The 23127-nt window shown below is 33.4% G+C and overlaps 4 protein-coding genes and 1 pseudogene across 8 annotated transcripts; 3 read left to right on the top strand and 2 right to left on the bottom strand.

Moving 5' to 3' along the window:
- Positions 1 to 2248: 2248 nt before the first annotated feature.
- On the bottom strand, positions 2249 to 5614 carry LOC104770922 (nuclear transport factor 2-like). 2 transcript variants are annotated; one of them, XM_010495398.3, is made up of 10 exons: positions 5199 to 5614; positions 4786 to 4866; positions 4535 to 4672; positions 4027 to 4333; positions 3710 to 3936; positions 3381 to 3600; positions 3141 to 3268; positions 2956 to 3021; positions 2767 to 2830; positions 2249 to 2678 (listed from the first exon to the last, which is right to left on the bottom strand). In XM_010495398.3, the coding sequence occupies exons 2-10, from the start codon at positions 4828 to 4830 to the stop codon at positions 2524 to 2526; spliced, it is 1350 nt and encodes a 449-aa protein (XP_010493700.1). In that variant the 5' UTR covers positions 4831 to 4866; positions 5199 to 5614; the 3' UTR covers positions 2249 to 2523. The 2 variants fall into 2 exon arrangements, with proteins under 2 accessions (XP_010493700.1, XP_010493701.1); XM_010495399.3 differs by having other exon boundaries at positions 5152 to 5413.
- A 3724-nt stretch (positions 5615 to 9338) lies between these two features.
- Positions 9339 to 11239, top strand: LOC147919168 (uncharacterized). The gene is made up of 2 exons (XM_087503875.1): positions 9339 to 10248; positions 10503 to 11239. The coding sequence occupies exons 1-2, from the start codon at positions 9339 to 9341 to the stop codon at positions 11237 to 11239; spliced, it is 1647 nt and encodes a 548-aa protein (XP_087360001.1).
- A 2432-nt stretch (positions 11240 to 13671) lies between these two features.
- Positions 13672 to 15940, top strand: LOC104770921 (cyclin-C1-1). 2 transcript variants are annotated; one of them, XM_010495396.2, is made up of 9 exons: positions 13672 to 13825; positions 13934 to 14040; positions 14181 to 14220; positions 14370 to 14414; positions 14647 to 14765; positions 14902 to 15013; positions 15287 to 15337; positions 15420 to 15567; positions 15669 to 15940. In XM_010495396.2, exons 1-9 carry the CDS (start codon positions 13794 to 13796, stop codon positions 15771 to 15773), a joined length of 759 nt encoding a protein of 252 aa, XP_010493698.1. In that variant the 5' UTR covers positions 13672 to 13793; the 3' UTR covers positions 15774 to 15940. The 2 variants fall into 2 exon arrangements, with proteins under 2 accessions (XP_010493698.1, XP_087359660.1); XM_087503534.1 differs by lacking the exon at positions 14902 to 15013 and having other exon boundaries at positions 14647 to 14763.
- Positions 15941 to 16233: 293 nt separating this feature from the next.
- Positions 16234 to 18065, top strand: LOC104770920 (cyclin-C1-2). 2 transcript variants are annotated; one of them, XM_010495393.2, is made up of 9 exons: positions 16234 to 16371; positions 16473 to 16579; positions 16679 to 16718; positions 16815 to 16859; positions 16933 to 17051; positions 17144 to 17258; positions 17364 to 17414; positions 17575 to 17722; positions 17847 to 18065. In XM_010495393.2, the coding sequence occupies exons 1-9, from the start codon at positions 16340 to 16342 to the stop codon at positions 17949 to 17951; spliced, it is 762 nt and encodes a 253-aa protein (XP_010493695.1). In that variant the 5' UTR covers positions 16234 to 16339; the 3' UTR covers positions 17952 to 18065. The 2 variants fall into 2 exon arrangements, with proteins under 2 accessions (XP_010493695.1, XP_010493697.1); XM_010495395.2 differs by having other exon boundaries at positions 16235 to 16371; positions 17812 to 18065.
- Positions 18066 to 18537: 472 nt separating this feature from the next.
- LOC104770919 (disease resistance protein RPP8-like) lies at positions 18538 to 22305 on the bottom strand (annotated as a pseudogene). Its single transcript, XR_015592216.1, has 6 exons — positions 22219 to 22305; positions 22096 to 22140; positions 21064 to 21972; positions 20808 to 20954; positions 18811 to 20490; positions 18538 to 18677 (listed from the first exon to the last, which is right to left on the bottom strand). The product of XR_015592216.1 is annotated as a disease resistance protein RPP8-like (transcript).
- Positions 22306 to 23127: the final 822 nt, after the last annotated feature.

Here is a 23127-nt window from a genome sequence, read left to right as displayed (position 1 = left end):
CATTAGAAAGATGGATACTGCCCCTTCCGGTTGGCTAATACCACTCGATACTGTTCTCTATAGCCTAAGAGAGAGGGTTGGCATTAAAGTTACAGACCTAAGTCGTCTTGTAAACAGGCGCACAACTGATTGGAAGACCCCAATCCGGATTTATGGCGGTGGGGAGTTTTTTTTCTGTTCATGCCACTTCTTGACCTTAACGACAGTGTATTTTAATGGTCCGATTTTGACCAAATTCATAGAACTCATTTTTTAGTTCGTGCATTTTATGTCAATTGAAGTGCGTCGTGCAATTATTCTTCTTGCTTTTGATCGAGACCGCATCCATCCAATAGTCTATCTTGATTCATCAACGGATCGTGACTCGGTCTCAAATTAATCTTAGGGAAGCACAATCAAACGTTTTAACCTGATCATCCCAACTCCGACCAGAACTTGGCCACTTCAATCATCCCATTTAATCATGGTTAAGTCTCTAAAAGTTCAGATTTCTATTGGCCAAAGATCCTCTTGGATTTAATCTTGATCATCACCCGTTGATATATAGTAGTAGCCTATGGGTTGTACCCTGGTAAAGTCCATGATTCACCCTGAACCTAGGTGGAGTCTTAAGAGACTTATCCAACCTTGCACCAGTATATCATGTGCTATGTGTTTAAAGGGTTCAGCGAATCTTGCCATTTCACCAAATTTCTCTTTATTTTTTGCTACTTTAATGTATTCCTAGAATGAGTATTTTTTTGTTTATTTACAAATAGTTGACCAACAGAGAAGTCCCGAATAAAAACTCTATATGACAAGAGCGGGAAAAACGTCTTTTTCATACCTGGACAATTACACTATGTTGAATTCATACATCGGACTATCGACTGTGCTAAAACATACATGTAGTTTTAAAATATTTGAATTTCATACCTAAACTTTAAATTTCATATCTAAACTTTCGATTTTGTGCCTAAATATACAAAAATGTGTTTAATGTATAACTCTGTTAGATTTTCCGTTACATCCATCTGACGTGGAATCCAACGTGTACAGATACATTTAGTTGAGAAATTAAAATTGAACCAAAACAACTTACCCTAGCCTCGAACCCGTAACCTTTACCATACAAACCAGCAGTTTAATACCATTTGAGCTACTGAAGATTTTGTTCTGCGAACAAACAAATATATATATGATAACATAATAACTCCGAACAACCTGAGAAATCCCAAAAAAATCTTGGGTCCGAGAGTGTAAGGTTTGGTCGGATTGGGTTTCTCTTCCACACCTTCGTCAAACGACTCGTAGTTATTACTCCTGCCGGAATTGCCACCAAAGCTCCGCCGTAACAGGTCACCGGCTTCTGATCAGTTTATGGGATTAGGGTTTGGTCTGTTAGGGATTGGAGGAGAAGAGGAGGAATTTTTGTTGGTAAGAGAAGCCATGACTGATACAAACTGCTAAAAATTCTTAATTTGTTAACAATCTGAGATCTTTGGGTTGTTAAAGGAAACAGTAAACCAAGGAATTGAAATAGAGGGAGAGAGAAGAAATTGAAATTTGTTAACAATCTGATTTTGTTTACGGTGAAGCTTTGGTGGCAACCCTTTTCCGGCGACTGTTTTTTCTTCACCAAATATTTTTTTTGGAGATTTCTCTGTTTGTTTGGAACTATCATTTATTATATATATATATATAATACGTTAGTAAACTTAAGAAAAGGTTCAGTAGCTCAGTTGGTCTTAAACTTGTTGGTTTGAATGCTAAAGGTCTAGAGTTCAAGTCTAGACTTAGACATTTTGGTTTAATTTTAATTTCTCAACTAAATGTAAAACGACGTCGTTTTACTATCTCTACACGTGGATTCTACGTCAGACTTACTTAACAGAAAAATTAACAGAGTTACATATTAAACACGTTTTTGTATATTTATGCACAAAATCGAAAGTTTATGTATGAAATTCATATATTTTAAAACTACATGTATGTTTTAGCACAGTCGATAATCCGATGTATGAATTCAACATAGTGTAATTGTCCAGGTATGAAAAAAACGCTTTTCCCGACAAGAGCGTACTGAAGTATATAAAGTTTTGTCGTCGGGGACCACAACAGTCTTTTAAGTCTGGTCAAAGAAGGATCAGTCCGTATAAAAATATTACATGGTCCCAACACGCACACGCTTTTGGTACCACAAGTTCAGAATCGGATGGAAAAAAAAGCCTTGTAATATGAATGAAAAAAAAAAAAAAGCCTTGTAATATATTAAAATCTAGAACATTCACATGATATTAGTAGGTAGTCGCATTTAAAACGTCTTACAAAATAAGCCTTCCCCCTTCATAGTTCATACCCCGACAAATATTTTTCTTTTCTTCTAAGTTCATACCCCGACAAATATTTTTCTTTTCTTCTAATTATAATACCCGAGAGACAACATATCATTCATCTTTTTTACATATCATACCAAGTCTGTCCTTTTACTACCGTTCCAAGAATCATTTATATCCGGTTTACCACAAAAGAACCCAATCCGGTTTAGTATGAGTTGATGCTGGCGACGTACTCATTGCCTCTACGGTTAAAAGACCTTCCTCCTCCTCCACCTCCCCTCCTGTAATCGTAGCCATATCCATAACCTCCTCTTCCTCTCACTGCCACGTTTCTGTTTCCGTATCCACTTCCTCTGTGACCTGTTTACTCAAAGCAAGCAAACAAAAACAGTCATATTCGTCTTCTTCACATTACCATATCAAAGTTTTGCTACCTAGACCAACTCACCTCTTGATGTTGATAGCTTCTCCTCCACAAAAGCTCTCTGTCCACCAATTCTCACAGGTGAAGCCTGCATCATTAAGATGAGTTCATATATACATCAATTTCAACGTTAAGATACCTAACGCTGATATTGGTTTTCTAATATGCTAAAACAAGAATGTGAAAAATATATTATGCGAAAACAATATGTACCTCTATTGCTCTCTGGGCAGCATCTGCCTCCTCAAACTCAACAAAACCATAAGGATAACCAAGTCCCTGCCAGTCATATAGTAAACTATCATTCTTTCAAGAAAGAAAAACTCTATGTAAGATTAGTGTTTCTTTATCCCTGGGAGAAAGCTTCCAATACTTTTAAGTTAATTGGTCAATCTTACCCTTTGGCTTATAACTTGAATCCCACCATTGATAATAGCTCCAAATTGCTTGAATTCAGTCTCAAGCATGTCGATGGTTGCATTTGCAGGAAGATGTCTCACATAAATAGATGTACCCTCAGCTACCACTAATGAAAAGACAAAAAAAGAAAAGAATAAGACCATGTAATGAATAGATAAGAGAAAATAGACCAAGAAATAACTGAAAACTTGAGGTTCAGCTATTCTGTAAACTCCTACCTTCCTGATTGTGCCCATCGTCAGCAGCATCAACAAACTCAGAAACTGAATCAGATTCTATCACTTGAGAAGGATCTAAAAATGCTTGTTGTCCTTGGTCGTTGAGTATCTGGCCTGTAGAAGGATCTGAAAGCGCTTGATGTTCTTGGTCTTTCTGTATCTGCTTCGGAGACCATGAAGAGACAGCTGAAACTCCAGATCTAGTCTTCGTTACCTTCAACTGTAATGAAAGTCATCAATTATCAATAGAAAAATCCAGATGTGAGATAGTAAACCCTAAAATAAGATGTAACTAGGTTGAGTATGAATCCTCTTGGGTGGCTACTTACCACAGAGGCATACGATTTCTTGGGAACATTTTCGAGTCCATCATCTGGGTCATAACATTTCAGTGACTCCTTTGCAACTTTTTTGCAAGTTTTCTCAATCTCTGGAACGTCTTCATTGACAATCTCAGGAGGTTCTGGAACATTATCCTTAGCATTCTCACTATACAAAGGTTTAGACACTTCCGTATTCGCTGAAACACATGAAGCTTGCTCAGAGCCCTTATTGCCTGTAGAAGCTTAAGTTTAAGAAAAGGATTGCAAAATACTGAGCTTGTTAAAAAAAGAAGTGACGGATAATGAGTGTAAGTTTAACTTACCATTAATAAGACTGGGTCTTGTAGAGTCCTTCCCAGAAACAACTTGCCCATCTATGGCCTCTGGAACATTATTCTTAGCATCGTCATTGACAAATCTGAACATGTCATTCAGAACAAAGAACCCATTTTCTTGCGGAGCAAGGAAGAAAGTCTGTGTGAATTTCCTCCTCAATGTCTCGTATTGAGTGAAGTATCCAGTAACAACAAGGAGGAAACCCCCACTGTGAGACTCTTGGGTATCATAACTGGTAATCTCAGCCGAACTGAAATTTCCACAAGTCAGTGACTTAAGCTCCTCACTTATACCCTGCTCAAAGAATAAGCATCAAAATGAGACAAACTTAAACAGAATCACTTAAAACCGCATCCAGTTACAACCAACAATTGACACTCCAGCCCCCAACCCCATGTTAGTTTACACGAGTAAATGGACTAATCCTAACACAATGAAAAAAAAAGAATAGTCTCATTCAACCAAACCCCAACTAAAACTACAGACAACATTTACCTCCAAGGTAGAGAAATCGCGCATAACTCCATCCTGTCCAACACGCCCAACCTTACTAATCTCTTGATAGAAACGGTGAAGATGCTCAGGCATGTTATACAAAATGTGGTAGTACTGACTGACAAACGCTTTCCCAACCTACATTTACCAACACACACCAAAAAAAAAAAAAAACTCTTAACAATACAAAAATAGATATGAACCAAACTTGTGAAAAAGAAAGAAGCTTTCAACCATAAATTGAGACATACAGCAAGTGAATCAATAACAGGTGCAGCAGCAGCCGGAGAATCCATAGTATCTCTATCACAAACCTCCACAGCAACAAACACCTGTGGATTAATTAACAACAACAAAGCTCTCAGAATCAAATCTAGTCACAGAACAACCCAAAACTCCTAAATATCACTGACTAATTTTCCAATCATTTCGTTAAACGAAACCGCACGAACCTAACACACACTTCGACAAATACATACAAAGCAACGAAACGAACTAACAAACAACAAAATCAACTTCACATTTCGCTTCCAATACTACGAAATTTTACTGTAGATCACACATTCGGCGAAATCGGTCACATCAACGAGAAACGAAAATTGTCAGAGACGATTCACCTGAAATTAGAGTAAGAGTGAAGAAGAGAGTGAGAGAAAGAAGTTACAGTAGCGAAACAGAGCGCCGATTTTGTAGGTCTGGGGGACCTCGAGAACAATGGCGGGACCTAGGGTTTGATCGCGAGGACGAGAGGGCCAAGTGTACGGAAAAAAAGAAAAAGCGAGAAGAAAAAGGCAACGGAAGAGGACTTTTGTGGGGACTTGAGGAGGCTGTTTATATAGACGGAAAGAGACTCTCTGGGGGGTGTGGGTGGTCATGGACTCCTTTTTTGGACCGACACGTGTCCAGATTAAGGTCTCTTGCACTTCCTCCACTCCACTTCTAACTTCATAGTATTTACTGATGATTTAAATTAGATTATTGTAAAGATTTATAAACATGATTAATTGGAGTAGTAGATGTATAATATAGTGCACACGTCCGCATGTTTATTCAGAATCCGAATAGAATGTATTTTTATGTATCTAAGTTGTTGATTCAATCATTGGTTTCATATTAAAAAAAAGATGCACACACTTGGTGGTGGTGGTACTCAACATGTGAAACGTGAATCGGAAAGTCCTTTTGAGGTCATTGAGTTTTTTTTTTTTTTTTTTTTACTAGTTCTTATAAACTAAAAGAAAAAATATATATATCTAAACTAAATAAATAAATTTAGACAATCCAAAGGAAAGTCTTGCCGCGGAAATGACATATTCAACCACTTCAAATCTATGTATGGATGTATGCATGTAGCATTTGCAGCTTTTCAAGTTCATCTTTTTTCGTGAATTTTAACATTTAAACTCCAAATTTTATTCCATGTTCAATTATTCGAGAAACATTGAACCTGTTATATTTATGATACACTACACTCCATGAAATTTTGTATTTACAGTTACAAAATATCTTTTTTTATGTTTAAAATTTTGTATTTATATATAAAAAGTTTTACATTGAAATATCCGCAAATTAACTTAAAACGTGAGTCTTTTGACTTTTCTTTTAACTTTGAAAGAAAGAACATACGTTATATTTTGCTTTTTTATTATGAATCTATTAACTTTTTTGGTCATTGTTCATCAAAACATTTTATTTATTGTGCGTTTAATATTTTATGAATCATATAAGAACTAAATTTGTCATTATTACATTACAAACAAAAAGTTTGTTTGAAAAAAGCCAAAAGAAAACCACCTTTTTCCATATTCCACTATCAGTTAAATAAAATATATCAAGAAAACTTGAATAAAATGACTATGACAAAAATATTAAAAATATATATATACGAAGTAGATGAATCATAAGTGATTAACTTCTACTGACTGAGAAAATCTAATTTATTTAACCTAACTATAGTTAATCTAATATAATGCACACGTCTGCATGTTAATTCAGATTCCGAGTAGAATATATTTTTATATCTAATTCAACCACTTCAAATCTATGTATGGATGTAGGCATGTAGCATTTGCAACTTTCCAAGTTTATATTCTTTCTTGAATTTTGACACTTAAACTCCAAATTTTATTTTGTGTTCAATTATTCGACAAACTTTGAACCTGTTATATTTGTAATACACTACACTCCAGTGGCGGATGCAGAAATTTATTTTGTATGGGGCACAAACATATATAATTACTAATATTAAATTCATATTATAAAAATGTTTAATAAATATATCAAATATTTTGCATTGTTAATATATTTTAAATTTTGAAATAAAAAAAATGAACCAAAAATTTTGCAAGTGTTGCTTTTATTGGTTTATAATTATACTTAATTACTTACATTATTTTATATATGTCGATTTTTTTTTTTAATAGGCACATTTACAAACTTAAAATTCACAATTAACTATAAATAAATATATATATATATATATATATTACATTTAAATTCACAATAACTATAAATATATATAACACTTAAATTCACTTATCAAACCATATCACACAAATTTAAATTTTTTTAAAATAAATGAACTACAAAAGAAAAAATATTGTTTCATGTTATTAATTTAGTAGTTTTCCTAACACTTTTCAGTTAAGTTATATGTATACTAAACAATTAAAATATAAATTAAATTTGTCAAAGTTGAACTAGAAATAGAAGAAAAAGATAGAACTGAATGTATAATTTATTTAAGAAAAATGCATCGAATAGTTAAAAAGAGTAAAAAGGAACATGCTAAAGTAAAGTGGCTAAACAAATAGAAAACTAGTTTTAAAGAAAACTAGTTATAAAGAAAGACATCAAACAAATATAAAAAACTGGTTAAAGAAAAAAGCTAAATAATAAGCACATAAACGATCTCGAACTGGTGACCAATGAAGCCACATAAGGATTTCATATACCAACTGAACTAAACATACTATTAGTAATACATACTCGGTAATTTTTGAAAAAGAGTATATGGGGCACATGCCCCACCCCTCTCTCACGTAGATCCGCCCCTGCTATACTCCATGAAAATTTCTATTCAAAGTTACAAAAATATTGATTTTTACGTTTAGAAATTTGTAGCATGTAGCATCTGCAACTTTCCAAGTTTATCTTCTTTCTTGAATTTTGACATTTAAACTCCAAATTTTATTTTGTGTTCAATTATTCGACAAACTTTGAACCTGTTATATTTATAATACACTACATTCCATGAAAATTTCTATTCAAAGTTACAAAAATATTGCTTTTTACGTATAGATTTATATATATATATAGAGAAATTTGTATATATATATATATATATATATATATATAGTGTTACATTGAAAAATCCGCAAATTAACTTAAAACGTGACTCTTTTGACTTTTTTTTTTAATTTGAAAAAAGAAGATACGTTATATTTTGTTTTTATTATAAAAATTATGAAACTAATCATGTTTTTGGTCATTGTTCATCAAAACATATATTTTATTTATTCTGCGTTTAATATTTTGTTAATTTATGAGTCATATAAGAACTAATTTTGTCATTGTTATATCAAGAACAAAAAGTTTGTTTAAAAAAAACAAAAAAAAATCAACCTTTTCCATATTCCAATATCAGTTAAATACTCCCTCCGTTTCATAATATATGATGTTTAGAGAAGTATTTTTGTTTCATAATATAGGATGTTTCCAACTTTTTATGTAACTTTTAGATTAAATTTATATTTTATATTATGCAGACTTGATTATGATTGGTTAAACTTTTTAAAAGTAACTATTTCTTAATATGTGTGTTTTCACTAAAACATCTTATATTTTGAAACGGAGGGAGTATATATATATATATATATATATATATATATATATATATTAACAAAAGTTGAGTAAAATGATTATGACAATACTAGGTAGATGAATAATACAGTAAACTAGATTGTACCGCGAGACAATCTTTTTATTAAAACATTAATATTTTAATTTCTTTTTATTTGTAATATTTAGTTTGTATTGTTTAGAGTTTGAGATTATATTTATATTGTTAATTATTAGAACAAAGAATAAGTAATTTTAAGCTATTGTCTCATTAAGTCACAATTTTGCTAATGCTTTTTAATTATGTTACACAATATTAGTTAAAAATCAGTTTGATTTGATATGTGAAATAGATTTGCAGTGTTGACCAAAGAATAAAATGAAGTTTTAACCCGTATTTTAGTACTGAGTCAGTGATATTCAAATTTCTAATAATGTTATTTCAAACCCGTTCTGTTTATAACATATGCAGCCATATAACCACATTCTATAAAATTTAAACTTTTTATAAGTTTACATATTCATAATATTTTAAAGTTCTTATTAAGTTGATATCAATAATAATATTTAAATATGTAAAAGTTTAAATTTAAACTTTTTATAAGTTTACATATTCATAATATTTTAAAGTTCTTATTAAGTTGATATCAATAATAATATTTAAAAATGTAAAAGTTTAATTTTTTTACATTTGATACATAATTAAGCTAAAAACAGTTCAACTAAATAACCAACTAAACCAATTGACAACCAAATAGAATCAAGTATAATATAATAGAAATAAGCTATCACACATCTACAGTTTGCTGATGATAGCTTATTTTTCTGCCGAGCAAACATTCGAAACTGTCAAGCATTAAAGGATGCTTTTGATGTTTACGAATATTACTCAGGACAAACAATTAATACCTCGAAATCTCTTATCACTTTTGGCTCTCGTGTGTTTGGACATAGACAGAATGCTATGAAAAATATATTACAGATTTCAAACCAGGGAGGAGGGGGAAAGTACCTTGGTTTACCTGAACAGTTTGGTCGTAAAAAGAAGGAGATGTTTGATTATATCGTTGAACGTGTGCGGCAACGTACATCGAACTGGAGTGCTAAGTTTCTATCCTCAGCAGGAAAAGAGGTGCTTTTAAAATCTGTTGCGGCAGCCATGCCTGTGTATGCAATGTCCTGTTTTAAATTGCCTATGGGGCTCATTTCTGAAATAGATTGTATTCTTATGCAGTTCTGGTGGAAGAAGAGTGCAGCTTCAAGAGGTATATCCTGGATTGCGTGGAAACGTCTCCAATACTCGAAGAAAGAAGGAGGTTTGGGGTTTAAAGATCTATCAAAATTTAATGATTCTCTTTTGGCAAAACAAGCCTGGCGGATTCTTCGTCATCCAAATACATTGTTCGCCAAAGTAATGAAAGCCAGATACTTTCCGGAAGAATCCATCCTTGATGCTACACCTAAAAAGTTACAGTCCTATGGCTGGTCATCCATACTTTCTGGTCTGGCTTTGTTAAAAAAGGGTGTGCGACATATTGTAGGCGATGGCACGTCCATACGCATCAATATGGATAATATTATTGCTGCTCATCCGCCTCGCCCTGCTAATCTTATTAATCCCACAGAGACGTGTTTCATTTCTGACCTTATCCTGTCCAATGGCCCAGCAAAAGCATGGAATATACATGCTGTTGAAAATGTGATTAGTCCTGAGGATGTTTCACGGATCACTCGCCTTTATATTCCTCAATCAAGTCCTGCAGATAAACTAATTTGGCACTATAACAAATCCGGAGAGTACACAGTTAGGTCTGGTTATTGGCTTGCCACACATGATCCTTTTGATAATGGTCAAGCTCCTATTGCTCCACATGGTTCGATCGTTCTAAAAAAACAAATTTGGAAGTTAAAAATATTGCCCAAAATTAAGCACTTTCTTTGGAGCATTTTGTCGAAATCAGTGGGCACTGCAACACGTTTGGTAACCCGGGGTATCTCCATTGATACTATGTGTCAACGATGTAAAATGTCTGCGGAATCCATTAACCATGCTCTGTTTCTTTGCCTTTATCCCAAGCTGTTTGGAATTTAGTTAATGTTCCCCAGTTCTCTTCCTTACATGCGACAGACGCAGAGATTAATTTATCAACCTTGATGGAAATATATCAGGACGACTCGAGGTCTGATGATGAGAGATTTCTTCCGTTTTGGCTAATATGGAACATATGGAGAACACGTAATAACTTTATCTTTAATAATATACGTGAAGATCCTCTGTTCTGTTTTCATCAAACAAAAGGCGATGTCTCGGAATGGATCGCGGCGACTGGTGGTCTAACAAAAATTTCTTCTACGTCAAGACACTCAATTCCCAAGGTTTGGGAACGGCCTATGTCTCCAATGGTCAAGTGCAACTTTGATGCAAGTTATTCCTCTGTGACGAACAAAACAATGGGCGGATGGATCATTAGAAACTCATTAGGTGTTGAGTGTGTATGGGGTTCGTCAATTCTCAAAAATGCTCAATCTGCTTTGGAGGCTGAAGCTGAAGCCTTACTTTTTGCAATGCAACAGACGTTATCCAATGGTTTTGATAATGTTTACTTTGAAGGTGACTGTAAAATTCTGATTGATGTTGTGAACGGTTGCTTGATGGATGTTTCCATATATAGTTTACTTCAAGATATCCAATTTCTTGCAAACTCTTTCAAGACTGTTTCTTTTTCATTTTCTCACCATTCAACTAATGATGTAGCCCATGTATTAGCTCAATTTGGATGTCATAACACAGATTTATATTCTGCTTGTACTAATCCACCTCCTTGGATGTTGGAGCCCCTATATGTTGACAAATTTAACTCTTAATAAAGTTCACTTTTGCTGGAAAAAAAAGAAACATTATATTACATAGGAACGAAAACCACATCTTCTTTCACATACAAAAATAATCTTTATATTTTTGGTAAATAAATTATTTTTGGTTTAGTGTAATTGATAACTAAATAAATTATTTGTTTACCTCGTATATATCCAATCTTCAAACACACGTTAAAATTATGTATTTTTTTGTTCATAATATATATAAAATGTTTATAAGATTAGTTTGAAAATAATATTGAAACGAAAGTATTTTCAACTCAAAGAAGTGGTGCCTTTTTGTCCTCATCAATCCCTCTGCAATTTGTAGATTCCAAAAATTTCAATTACTTTCATCTTCATCAATATTCAATCTTCCTCGTTCATGTTAAACTCTGATTGTAGTTTCGTTTGAATCTAATATGAAACCAAGTAACTTTACTCGACCGATTGTCCTCGATTGTCCTCGACTCTCTTTACTCGACAGACCTTCACAGTCACCAAACCTCCTCCATCGTGCAACATCTGAGATCTCTCTCCACTTTGTCACCGAAGATACATTAGAGTCATCTAATGCTCGAGGAGCCAAAATCTAGACTAACAATATCTCACCCGAGTATAAGAAATAATAGTAAACCTTTTTATCGGCCACAACTGGCATATAGATGGTGCATATGCTAAGTACTTACAGTATATACGTAAGTTGGTAGGGTTTTACAATTAAGATTCGCAAATATATCTTGATGAGGAAGTTTAGAAGATCTTTCACACGATATTGAAATGTAAAAATCTTTTATAATAGGTGAATACGTGATTATGCTTTTATTAAGATCACTTTTGATTAGCGGTACATTTTCTGTTTTTGGCAAATCTAAGATATTAACTTACCTTATATTTAGGACACTTTCTAACAATTATAAATTATTTAATCAATTTAATCAATTATCTTCAATGCAGTATAACCGTGGGATAATAGTTTTAATTTTAAAAATTTTAAATTTATCTTTTGAGCTGATTCTATTTTTGTTGTCAAAAAAAAAAAAAAAAAAAATTTAAATTTATATTGTATTTGTTTGTTATTTTATTATTGTTTTATTAATTTTAAAAATATAAATTTTATATGTATTTGATATAAGTATTCAAAGTATAGGATTTTTGTAGTGTTTTGAAAGTTTTAACCCGTGTGGTATATGTATAATCTAGTAATACATTTATCTCCTGGTACACATCTAAAAGTATTTAAAAAAAAACAATTCTACTTAACTCCCTTTATGGGATTAATGCCAAACCATCTCACCAAAATCAAAATAAGTTTTGGCGTAAAAAAAAAATAATCAAAATAAGTTTTTTATCAAGTTTAATTATGTTAATTGTTTTACCAAATTAGCATATTTTTATAGTTATAATTTTTCCATGTCAATATATCTAGTTTATGATAATTAATAGAATTTTAATCTTTCTGGTACTTTCTCAAAAAATAAAAAATAAATCAAATTATATGGGGGGTTTTCAACATATTTAATGTGACATTTTATAATTGGATTTTTTGTTTAGGAAATTTATTAATGTTAATATAATTATGGAGATTGTAAATTTTTGTTATGGAAAATTTGTTGTATATCATTTAAATTTGATAGATTTTAGCATCCATAAAAATAGTTTTTGAGATTTAATGGATTAAAACTTTAATGAGTAGAGTTGTTTTTGGAAAAATCGGAATGTATAGATGTTGTTAAGATTTTATGTCAATAAATTTAACAAATGTTAGTCAATTTAAGAAAGTTTAGTATTTAAGTTTATCTGCAATGTTATTTATGGAATTGTTTTAGGGGTTAATGTTGTAAAAAAAATTAAATAAGTAAAACTTAAAGGGCATAACCCAAAATGTACTTAAAAATGTTAATATAAATAATAGATTTTGATTTGCCAAATTTTTAGTTATTGTTTTTCTTTGTAATTTTCTAAAGATTAAATTTGTAAATAATCATATTTATAAGGGTAGAACCCAGAATATACTTAAAAAATGTATATATAGATTTTAGCAAAATGTTATAACTAATACACATTTGACGAATAATATAGGGTTAAAAATGAATCATAAGAATTCTCCCCCATATATATTTATGCATTGGACGACGATGTCCATATCATCATCAATTCATCATAAGTGATTAACTTCCACTGACTAAGAAATCTCATTTATTCAACCTAACTATAGCTAATCTTTTTTTTTTTCCAAAATATATATAAACAACTCATGAGAGAAACATACTGAGATTTTCAAGACGTCTTCGTATTTCTATTTGTTGCGAGTTGACTATTAAACAATTGAGTCAATGAAATGTTCTGACTTCTGAGAAAAATATATATGACTATCGGGCCGATAATGGGCTGATAATGGACCGAACACCTTAAAATGTAAGTTTTCAAATAAAAGCAACGATTTGATAGATCATATGAGACGACCACCAAACCAAAAAAGATTTGACAGATAACAGAAAAAAGCTTATAGCAAAAAGCTTCCTCCTCCTTACCAAAATCTCTCGACGGTCTACCGGAAAAAATGGCTGCTAATTTCTGGAATTCATCTCACTAGTAATCATCCTTTCAACTTTACCCATCAAAAGTCACTTATTCTTTTACTTCTACGCAACTTTTTAAAATTAATTTCTGGATTTTTTTTCTTTGGTTCGGACAAAGCAGTAAACAGCTTTTGGATCCAGAAGAAGTCGATGTAGTTCACGATCTTGATAAAGAACGTGGGATCTCAATTGATGATTTCAAGCTCATCAAGTTCCATATGTCTAATCGTAAGAAAGCCTCTCTTTTTTTTTTTTTTTTTTTTGTCACTCGCAAATTTGTTTGTCTCTCTGTTGCAACTGGTTTGAATAATTTTTATAGATTGATCAAAGGAAGTATTGAGTTTATATATGTCTCTTTGTTGTTTCAGATATAATGAAATTGGCTCAGCACATTAAAGTGAGGCAAAGGTTGTTTTTTTTTTTTTTTTTTGCAATTTGGGGATCCAATGTTTGCTAAATCAGAGATTCTACTGTTGCTTTATTTTGTTTTCATTACTTTTGTTTTTGGTTCAGTAGTAACCTGGAATTTAATTTGAATCTTTGCGCTACTTATGTAGGGTTGTGGCTACTGCAATTACGTATATGAGGCGGGTTTATATCAGGTATGCAATGTATAATTTGTGTATATCTTGTGATTGTGTGGTATTCAATGAGTTAGATTCTTCTTATTTGCCAATAAATTACTTGTTGACAATTCTTGTTTATTCATTCAAAAGCATAGTCATGCCAATGCCTCTATATGTTTCATCTCTGTCATCAAACACCATAAGGTGTGAAACCGAGAGTTTTCCGTTTTAGCCACTAATATCTTCTATTGACATTGTGTTTTCTCAGGAAGAGTATGGTAGAGTTTGAGCCTCGTCTTGTGGCTTTTACGTGCTTGTACTTGGCTTCTAAAGCTGAAGAAAGCATTGTGCAGGCCAGGAATCTTGTTTTTAACATCAAAATATTGTGTAATATCTTCTTCTACTGGTGTTTTTTTTTTTTTTTTTTTTTGATGTTTTTGACTTTTTTTACTGTTGCTTAATTATATGAGAATGCCCTTCAATATGCGTTTTTTTCGACTACGATTCTTATATGTCGTTGCAGATCATAATGAGTACAAATATGAACTAAAAGATATATTAGGGATGGAGATGAAGGTCTTAGAAGCACTAGACTATTATCTGGTTGTGTTTCACCCTTACCTGTCATTATCTAAGTATGTACGCTTCACTTCTCTTTTTTGCTTTTCAGAAGCCATATAATTTTCACATGTTTTTCCCTCTTATTGTCTGTAGTTGCCTTTAATGTTTTGAGTTCATTATAACCAATGAAGTTCTTTGGACCAATTGTATTTTATATTCCTTGGTGAGAGTTTTGTGTGCCTTGATGGTATCTAAACCTATATGTTTCCCTATTATGGAACTGAGAATTCATTTTAGTTAGAAGATCAACATTTTCATATCAAGAACTCATTCTTTTGATTACTCAGGTATTTGCAAGATGCTGCAATAAACGATGTAAATATGAACCAGATTACATGGTAAAGTCCTTCTATATGCGAAATTTTGCTTATTTCTTAAAAAGCATTAAAAAAAAAACTGAGGTTTGTTTTCGTGTTTCAGGGGAATTGTTAACGATACATATAAGATGGACCTCATACTTGTACACCCACCTTATCGCATAGCGCTAGCGTGCATATACATAGCAAGTGTCCACAGAGAGAAAGACATCACTGCATGGTTTGAAGATCTTCATGAGGACATGAACTTGGTCAGTCATTCTTCCAAGAAAAAACCCTAGAAACATTTTACATGGTTTGCTGTTTTCTTTAGTGACATATAAACCTTTACATGGGGGCAATTGGGTTGCAGGTAAAGAACATTGTCATGGAGATTCTGGACTTCTATGAAAACTACAGAACAATCACCGAGGAAAAAGTGAATTCTGCATTCAGCAAATTGGCTTTGAAACCGTAGCAACCCAGGGGATTACCTCCATCTCCAACATTTATCTCACAGAAAAAAAAAGGATTATAGACTTTCACAATTGCCCATCTTAGCTTTGTGGCAAAACATGTAACATTGTTGTTAATTTGGTTGCCAACCCTATTAATCTTAAAGTAAACATTATTGTTCATTGATCATTTTATGTTTCCTAATCTAAACCTAAACTTTTTTTTTTTTTTTTTTTTTTTTTTTTTTTGTCAAAAACCTAAACCTAAGCTAAAAAAAGAAAAAAAATTTATATGTTAGAAGAAAAAACTAAGGTCATATTGATCATGACTTCATGAGAAAAAAAAAGATTTATAAGATTGAGTAAATTAGTTTAATTATATATATATATATATATATATTTTAATTTTTTTAGTAACAAAGACACAATTTTTTTGTTCTGTTTTTTTTTTTATAAATAAAAATAAAATTGGGATAATACTTTATATACTTTTTCCTTGCTTTACCGTATGCTCGCTCTCTCATTGTCCACCATAAAAATAAAAATAAAAACTTTGTATTTTTGAAGTTGAAGGATCGAAGAAGCAGCTATGGCTTCCAATTTCTGGACTTCGACGCATTAGTAAGTTTTCAATCTTAAAATTAAAATTACAGATCGTTTTTTTTGATTCAATTTTGTATGTGTTCCTGATTTGATTCGTGTTCTGGGTTTGATACCTACAGCAAAGAGCTAAAGGACCCAGAAGAGATTAATGTTGTTCATCCCATTGATGCTCAGAGAGGAATCTCTGTTGAAGATTTCAGACTCATCAAGCTTCATATGTCTAATTGTATGTTATTTTCCAGATTTAAATCATCTCTATGTTTCAGTTTTGATGTATGGATCATCAATTCAACATTCAAGGGTCTTTCTTGTTGTTCGTTTTCAGATATATCGAAATTGGCACAACACATTAAGATTAGGCAAAGGTGAAGTCTTTCGTTGTTGTTAGTCTTAAAAAGAGATATGAAATGTGCTACGACCCTTTGAACAATGCTGACTGATTTAGCACTTATATGATTCAGAGTTGTTGCAACTGCAGTAACGTATATGCGTCGTGTTTACACAAGGTATGTATGACTTGTTCTACTTTCTGATGATTTGATGACATGAGGTTTGATGGTGTACTGTTTTTGTTGACAGAAAGAGTTTGACGGAATATGAGCCTCGGCTTGTCGCACCGACCTGCTTGTATTTGGCTTGCAAAGCAGAAGAGAGTGTGGTGCATGCCAAAATTCTTGTCTTCTACATTAAAAAATTGTGTAATTTTTCTGCTTCAAGCTTGTTTGGTTTAGAAAATTTGTTTGAGCTTCATTTGAGTTTCTCATGAGATTGGATGTTTCACTCTCTGCAGATGCTGATGAAAAGTTTAGATATGAGATTAAAGATATCCTGGAAATGGAGATGAAGATCTTGGAAGCATTGAACTTCTATCTTGTTGTATTCCACCCGTACCGATCTCTGCCTGAGTAAAGTCTTTTGCGTATCTTTTTGCTTTGGATCTTTTATCTGTCGACATCAAAATATTTTTCCAATGTATTTCCTTTTGATTACTCTTCTTGCTTTACTTACAGGTTCTTGCAGGATTCTGGAATCAATGACACAAGTATGACCCATTTAACTTGGTATGTATCGAAAACTTTTGTCCTTTATTAAGCTTAGGGATGAAGTTTTGTTGAAATCAAGATTCCAGTCAGTTGTATATAAGTTACAAACATGTTTTGATTTGCAAGCAAAAAAGTAAATGCTCTCTTGACTGCTTTTAGTTTTCTTTGGAAACTATAGGGGTCTTGTCAACGACACTTACAGAATGGACCTCATCCTTACACATCCGCCTTTTCTCATCACACTCGCTTGCATTTACATTGCTTCTGTACACAAAGAGAAAGACATAAGGACATGGTTTGAAGAGCTTTCCGTCGACATGAACATTGTAAGTCTTATGTTTATGCCTTTACGTCGTAAACATTGTTATTGTCCTTTTTAACTCTCTGTGAAGATATTAGCTCTGATTGTTACTAGAATGCATATGGTCCTGTTTAATTATATATTGGCAGGTGAAGAATATTGCAATGGAGATATTAGATTTCTATGAAAACCATAGACAGTTCACGGAAGAGAGAGTTGTCGCAGCCTTCAACAAACTCGCTACAAACCCGTAAAGTTTTAGACGACGAGGAATCTTTCTCTGATTGTCTCTGTTTTTGTTCCCGTGAGAAAATATACTGTAATGTTTTGCCACATGTTTTGGAAATGAGATGATTCCGTTTATTGTACATCAGTTTTGCTCGTCTTGGCTCAACCATATCTTGCTTATGCGCATACACACAGTAGAAAAGGTGGCTAATTTCGTTTATTGTACATCAGTTTTGTTGTCTTAGTTCAACCATGTCTTGCCTATGCCGCATACAGGGTACCAAAAGGTGGCAAAACTAACAAAACCCAACCTATTTTTAATGATGTAAATAAAGCTTACAAAAGCAATCTGTGTCAAGTCATAAACGAGAAAACAAAACAAACCGTGTCATGCATTTTTAGACAAAATAAAATCCAACAATTTTTACAATGAACTCCAAAAACAACAAAGGTTCGTTTCTCCATTTTGTGAAAGAGTTCTCAATATGATATAGTTTTTGATACTCTGAGCCACAACATAACAATGCACTGAAAGCGAGAGCTCCGAGACTAATTCAAAACTTGGTACCGTATTAGTACTTCAGAATTTGCATTCTTCATAATCAATTCCAGAGTAACCTGTTGATCAGCAGGCGAGTAGATGACTCTTATGAAACAAGCATTTTATCTCTTATTGAGCCCTTCATGTTTCCCATGTGATTTTGGTGAATCTATATAAAAGAATTTGGCTAGCTTCTTGTTCTTTCCTGCACCTATTTCAGAGATGATCACCTGTGTTAGAACAATGTATAATAGTTGAGACTGTCCACATGACTTTCACAAAAATCCAAAATAGGATGCAAAAAAAACCCAACAAAGTGAACATTAAACCATTTGTTTTTTTACCTGCTACTAGTTATTCGTCACAATTGATAAATTGAACACTGGGAATGTGCTGGACTTTGTAGTAATCTTCTCCACCTGGTATCAGTTTCTCCATCCACTCCCTCTTCATTCCTACAATCTTCACTTCCTTTAAAGATGTTATGTACTTGAGTCCATCAGGAAGTGCCTTCAACTTCTTGCAATCATGTATCATCAAGGTACCAAGGCATGGCATCGACCCTTGTTCTACTATCCACTCTTCCAACTCCGATTGTTCAGATATATTCAGAACAAATAACAGAGGAAATCCACTTTTTGAGCACATTATTTTCCTCCCAACGAATGCCTCATGTCTTAATTCAACCGACTTCAAATGAAACATCTTTTCTAGAATCGGCATTGGATCCTCCTCCATGCGGCAACCAGATAGATCTATATGTGCAACGTGGGGAGGGAATTGATGTAGATCAGGTATCTTTGACATATTTACCGCCAATGTTAACTCTTTTAGATGAATAAAATCCAGAAAGAATTCTCCCACATAATTATCCACAGGGGTTCTGGTCCAACCAACGAAACAAAGTGTCTCCAGGTTTCGCAATTTAGGGAAAGATGACGATATGGTTTTAAAAATACACCTTTTGCTCAAAGTTACAACGAGAATTCTGAGATTGATCATACGGAGGAGGTCTGTCACACTACTGTGTTGCGGTGAGAAATGCCACAGATACTCCAGGTTCACTAGATCACCCAATTCCAACTTGGTTTTATCATGCATAACCCAAGGTAAGGCAAGGTACCTCAACTCTAGCATCTCTTTCAGAAAATTTGGCACATAAACCGGTTCTAATGTAGCAGCAACATTTAAGTCCAAATAGAGCAGACGCTTTAAATTCCGCATAGTAGAAGGTATATGAGATACTACAGCCTGACATAAGTTCAAGAATCTCAAGTGGATGAGCCCTCCAATTCTAGAAGGTAACTTCCCTCCTTCAAACTTTACACCAAAAAGATTTAACACCCTGAGCAATGGTAAACTCTGGAAGCCTGGAGCTATCTGTTTCCAATCTTTCTCTCGTCCCAAAAATACAAAAAATCTGGCCTTTTTATTGTTTTTCTGTCCTAGTATATGAAGAGCATTACCGCTATGTATGGCAAGTCTGCGAGATCTGTTAGGAGATTGAGCATTGATGGTAGAGGAGTTGGAAGTAGGGTCGTCTTTGATAATTTGTAGGAAGTTCTCTTCTTTGGCTTTAGATAAACATACTTCTCTCATCATGTCATGCATTCGACAATATTCATATCTTGAACTCAAATAGGGTTTTTCAGGAATAACCATATTTCTCCTCACTAGCTCTTCTAGGTACCCTTCTCCACTATCTTGGATGGTTGGTCCATCATAAATTCATTCCGCAGCCCAATAACTGAACAATATCTGCAAATTTATCATCCAATCTTCGGGGAAAATTGCTAGGTAAAGGAAGCAATGCTTTAAATGCATTGGCAAATCTTCATAACTCAGAGATAATATTCCGTAAACCGAATTGAGACTGTTTTCATCTAAGCACGATTTTCCTATGATTTGAGCTGTATGTTTATTAGCTAACAAACCTCCTAACACTTTAACAGCTAATGGTAGTCCTCCACAATGCGTGACCATTTCCTTTCCCATGGCTTCCATTTCTTCATCAAGCCTTACTTCTGCACAACAGCACATGGTAATACATTTCAAGATGCATATGCATGTGATCCCTACACACTAAATTTTACTCCCTCCGATTTCATAGGATGTTTAGAGAAGTATTTTTGTTTTATAATATAGGATGTTTCCAACTTTCTATGCAACTTTTAGATTAATTTTATATTTTCTATTATGCAGTATTGTTTCTGATTGGTTAAACTTTTTTAAAATAACTATTTCTTAATATGCGTGTTTTAACTAAAACATCATATATTTTGAAATGGAGGGAATACTAGATTATTGGTCTTAATTAATTTTTATATGTAAAAAAGTGTACCATTTTTATCTCTCCTACGGTATACTATCCTCTCACAGAGCTTCCAACTTTCTTTGGGAGTAAGAGTTCTTGGTCTAAAAGCTAAACATGGTTGTTCAGCATGTAACAAAACACCTTCATTCCGAGAAGTAAGTAGCAACTTCCAACCTGCAAAATATTTTTGTGTTCATGTTAGGGAATAAAAGTCATGTATTCTATATATATATATTTTTTTAACAATTACTACTTATGAATTAAAAAGGAAAATATTGCTCACCTCTTTTGTCTGGAAACACAGCTTTTATTCGATCCCAGTCTTCTTCTTTCCATACATCATCGAGGACAATCAAATATCTAGCAGTTTCCAATAATTGATAGAGTTTAACATGGAGTGCATGTTCGTTCATATGTGAAATCTCACCATCGTGTGGTCGAAGTTCTTGCAAGATCCTCTGCCAAACATCCTTCTGAGTAAACTGTTGCGAAACACAGACCCATGCGAATCCATCAAATTGACGTCGGACAATGTCATGATGAAAGACTTGTCTAGCCAGAGTGGTTTTACCAATACCGCCCATTCCAGATATACAAACCACTTGAATGTTATCATCATTCTCCACCAAATGACCAACCAATTCTACAACACTCTCCTCCACCCCGACAAGATCGCTCTGAGAACTATTAGCAAACGTTTGCCGGATCTCGCTCTGAGCCCTTTGTCTGTCCTGAAAAGACAGCGAATGACCACCATGATCAATGATTTGTTGAATCCCAAAATTCTGCATTTCCCCAATTACTTGAGAGATCCTCTTAGTGATGCCTTGGATGTCTGAAGCAAATTTGTGGCTATCCGTTAAGAAGCAAGCAAGTTTTTTCACATGCTTCTTGATCCCTTTTTCCTTTCCTTTCAATTTGTTCAGAAGAAAGGATTCAATGATATCCTCAGCATCATAAACAATGTCTTTGACATCTTCTAAGAAGTCTCTCACCCTTTCACTTGCATGTTTCTTGGCTTCTGCATCTTTCAACAACGACCGTAACCTTCTCAGCTGACGCTTTAGTTCATCAACTTGCTCATCAATTCCTTGCAGTCGTCCAGATTCTCGACTCAGGAGATCCCAAAGCTTCTCAAGTACGAACGACGCAACTCCTTCAGCCATAGTCCACAATCACCAACGAAGAACCACTGAACCAGTACAAGAACGCCAAGGATACAGATTTTCAGAGAAAGAGTTTCTTTAAAATGATGAAGAAATTAAAGCGATCATTTTTATCAAAACTATAAGCTAAAAGTTGACTCCAAGTCAACCTCATCTTATCTAGGTACCGATCTCTTGGCTCAGGCTTCTCCACTCTACAGTAATATATCTTTATGATTAATGATTGATCAAATAAAAGATATTTCAAATGGCAGAATACTAAATTTCGCCACCTAAAACAAGAACTGAAATCTCCAGCTCAAATGGCAGAATACTTATTGGATTAATTCTCCAGCTCATTCACATTAATGAACTGAAATCTGCAGAACATGTCGTCATATATCAAGTTAACTTCAGGGACTAAATTTTTAAAGAGAGGCAGACAAAAACTTGCACTGTTGGAAACTATTAGAGGATTGTAATCATAAGACCTAGCTGAAACCTGGTGTTTGCAAATATGTAACCTGAACTGAAGGTAACCAATGAGAACTGTTTAATTATAGTAAGCAGGGCAGAACGAAAATAGAGATTAATCGGTTTATATCCATATATATATATATCATCATAACATGCCCAGATAAAGTTTAGTACACACAAATCCAAAGGGCTTACAGGTTTATACCATTTCAGCCGGAAGAGATTAGCCATTGAGAGAGGAAAGGTTAACAAGCTTATCAAGAAGACAAAGACCACCACTTCAATGTGAATCCTTTGATTCAACAGCTTTAGATGCACATATATATATATCTTAACTCACTCCAATCATCAGTAGGGGTTCTCGGGGAATAGTGCAAATAAGAAACAATGGTAACTTAATGATTCTTTGGGATTTCAGTTTTTTGGGGGTCATTGTTGCATCATCACTTACAATCAATCAAGATCATAAGTACATTTTGTTAATCTAAGTTGTTCTGTCTTCAAAGGGAACTCTCATCAAGAAAAAAACAATCTATCTTTACCAAATATGCATCTGTGTGAGAAATTTGATCATTCTACTACTAGTAAAAATTATATCCATCAATAAGAATTGAAGCTGCTATATAAGATTTACTGAAAACGATTCAAGTCCATGGTTTGTGAATTAAAGAGACAGATCCTAAACGATATATCTAAGCGACCAAAACTTTTATTAAGAAATGTAG

This window comes from Camelina sativa, chromosome 20 (assembly GCF_030686135.1).
Source record: "Camelina sativa cultivar CO46 ecotype springtype chromosome 20, ASM3068613v1".
NCBI lineage: Eukaryota > Viridiplantae > Streptophyta > Magnoliopsida > Brassicales > Brassicaceae > Camelina > Camelina sativa.
The sequence above is the reverse complement of the archived record's forward strand: the minus strand, read 5'-3'. Positions and strand labels throughout refer to the sequence as shown.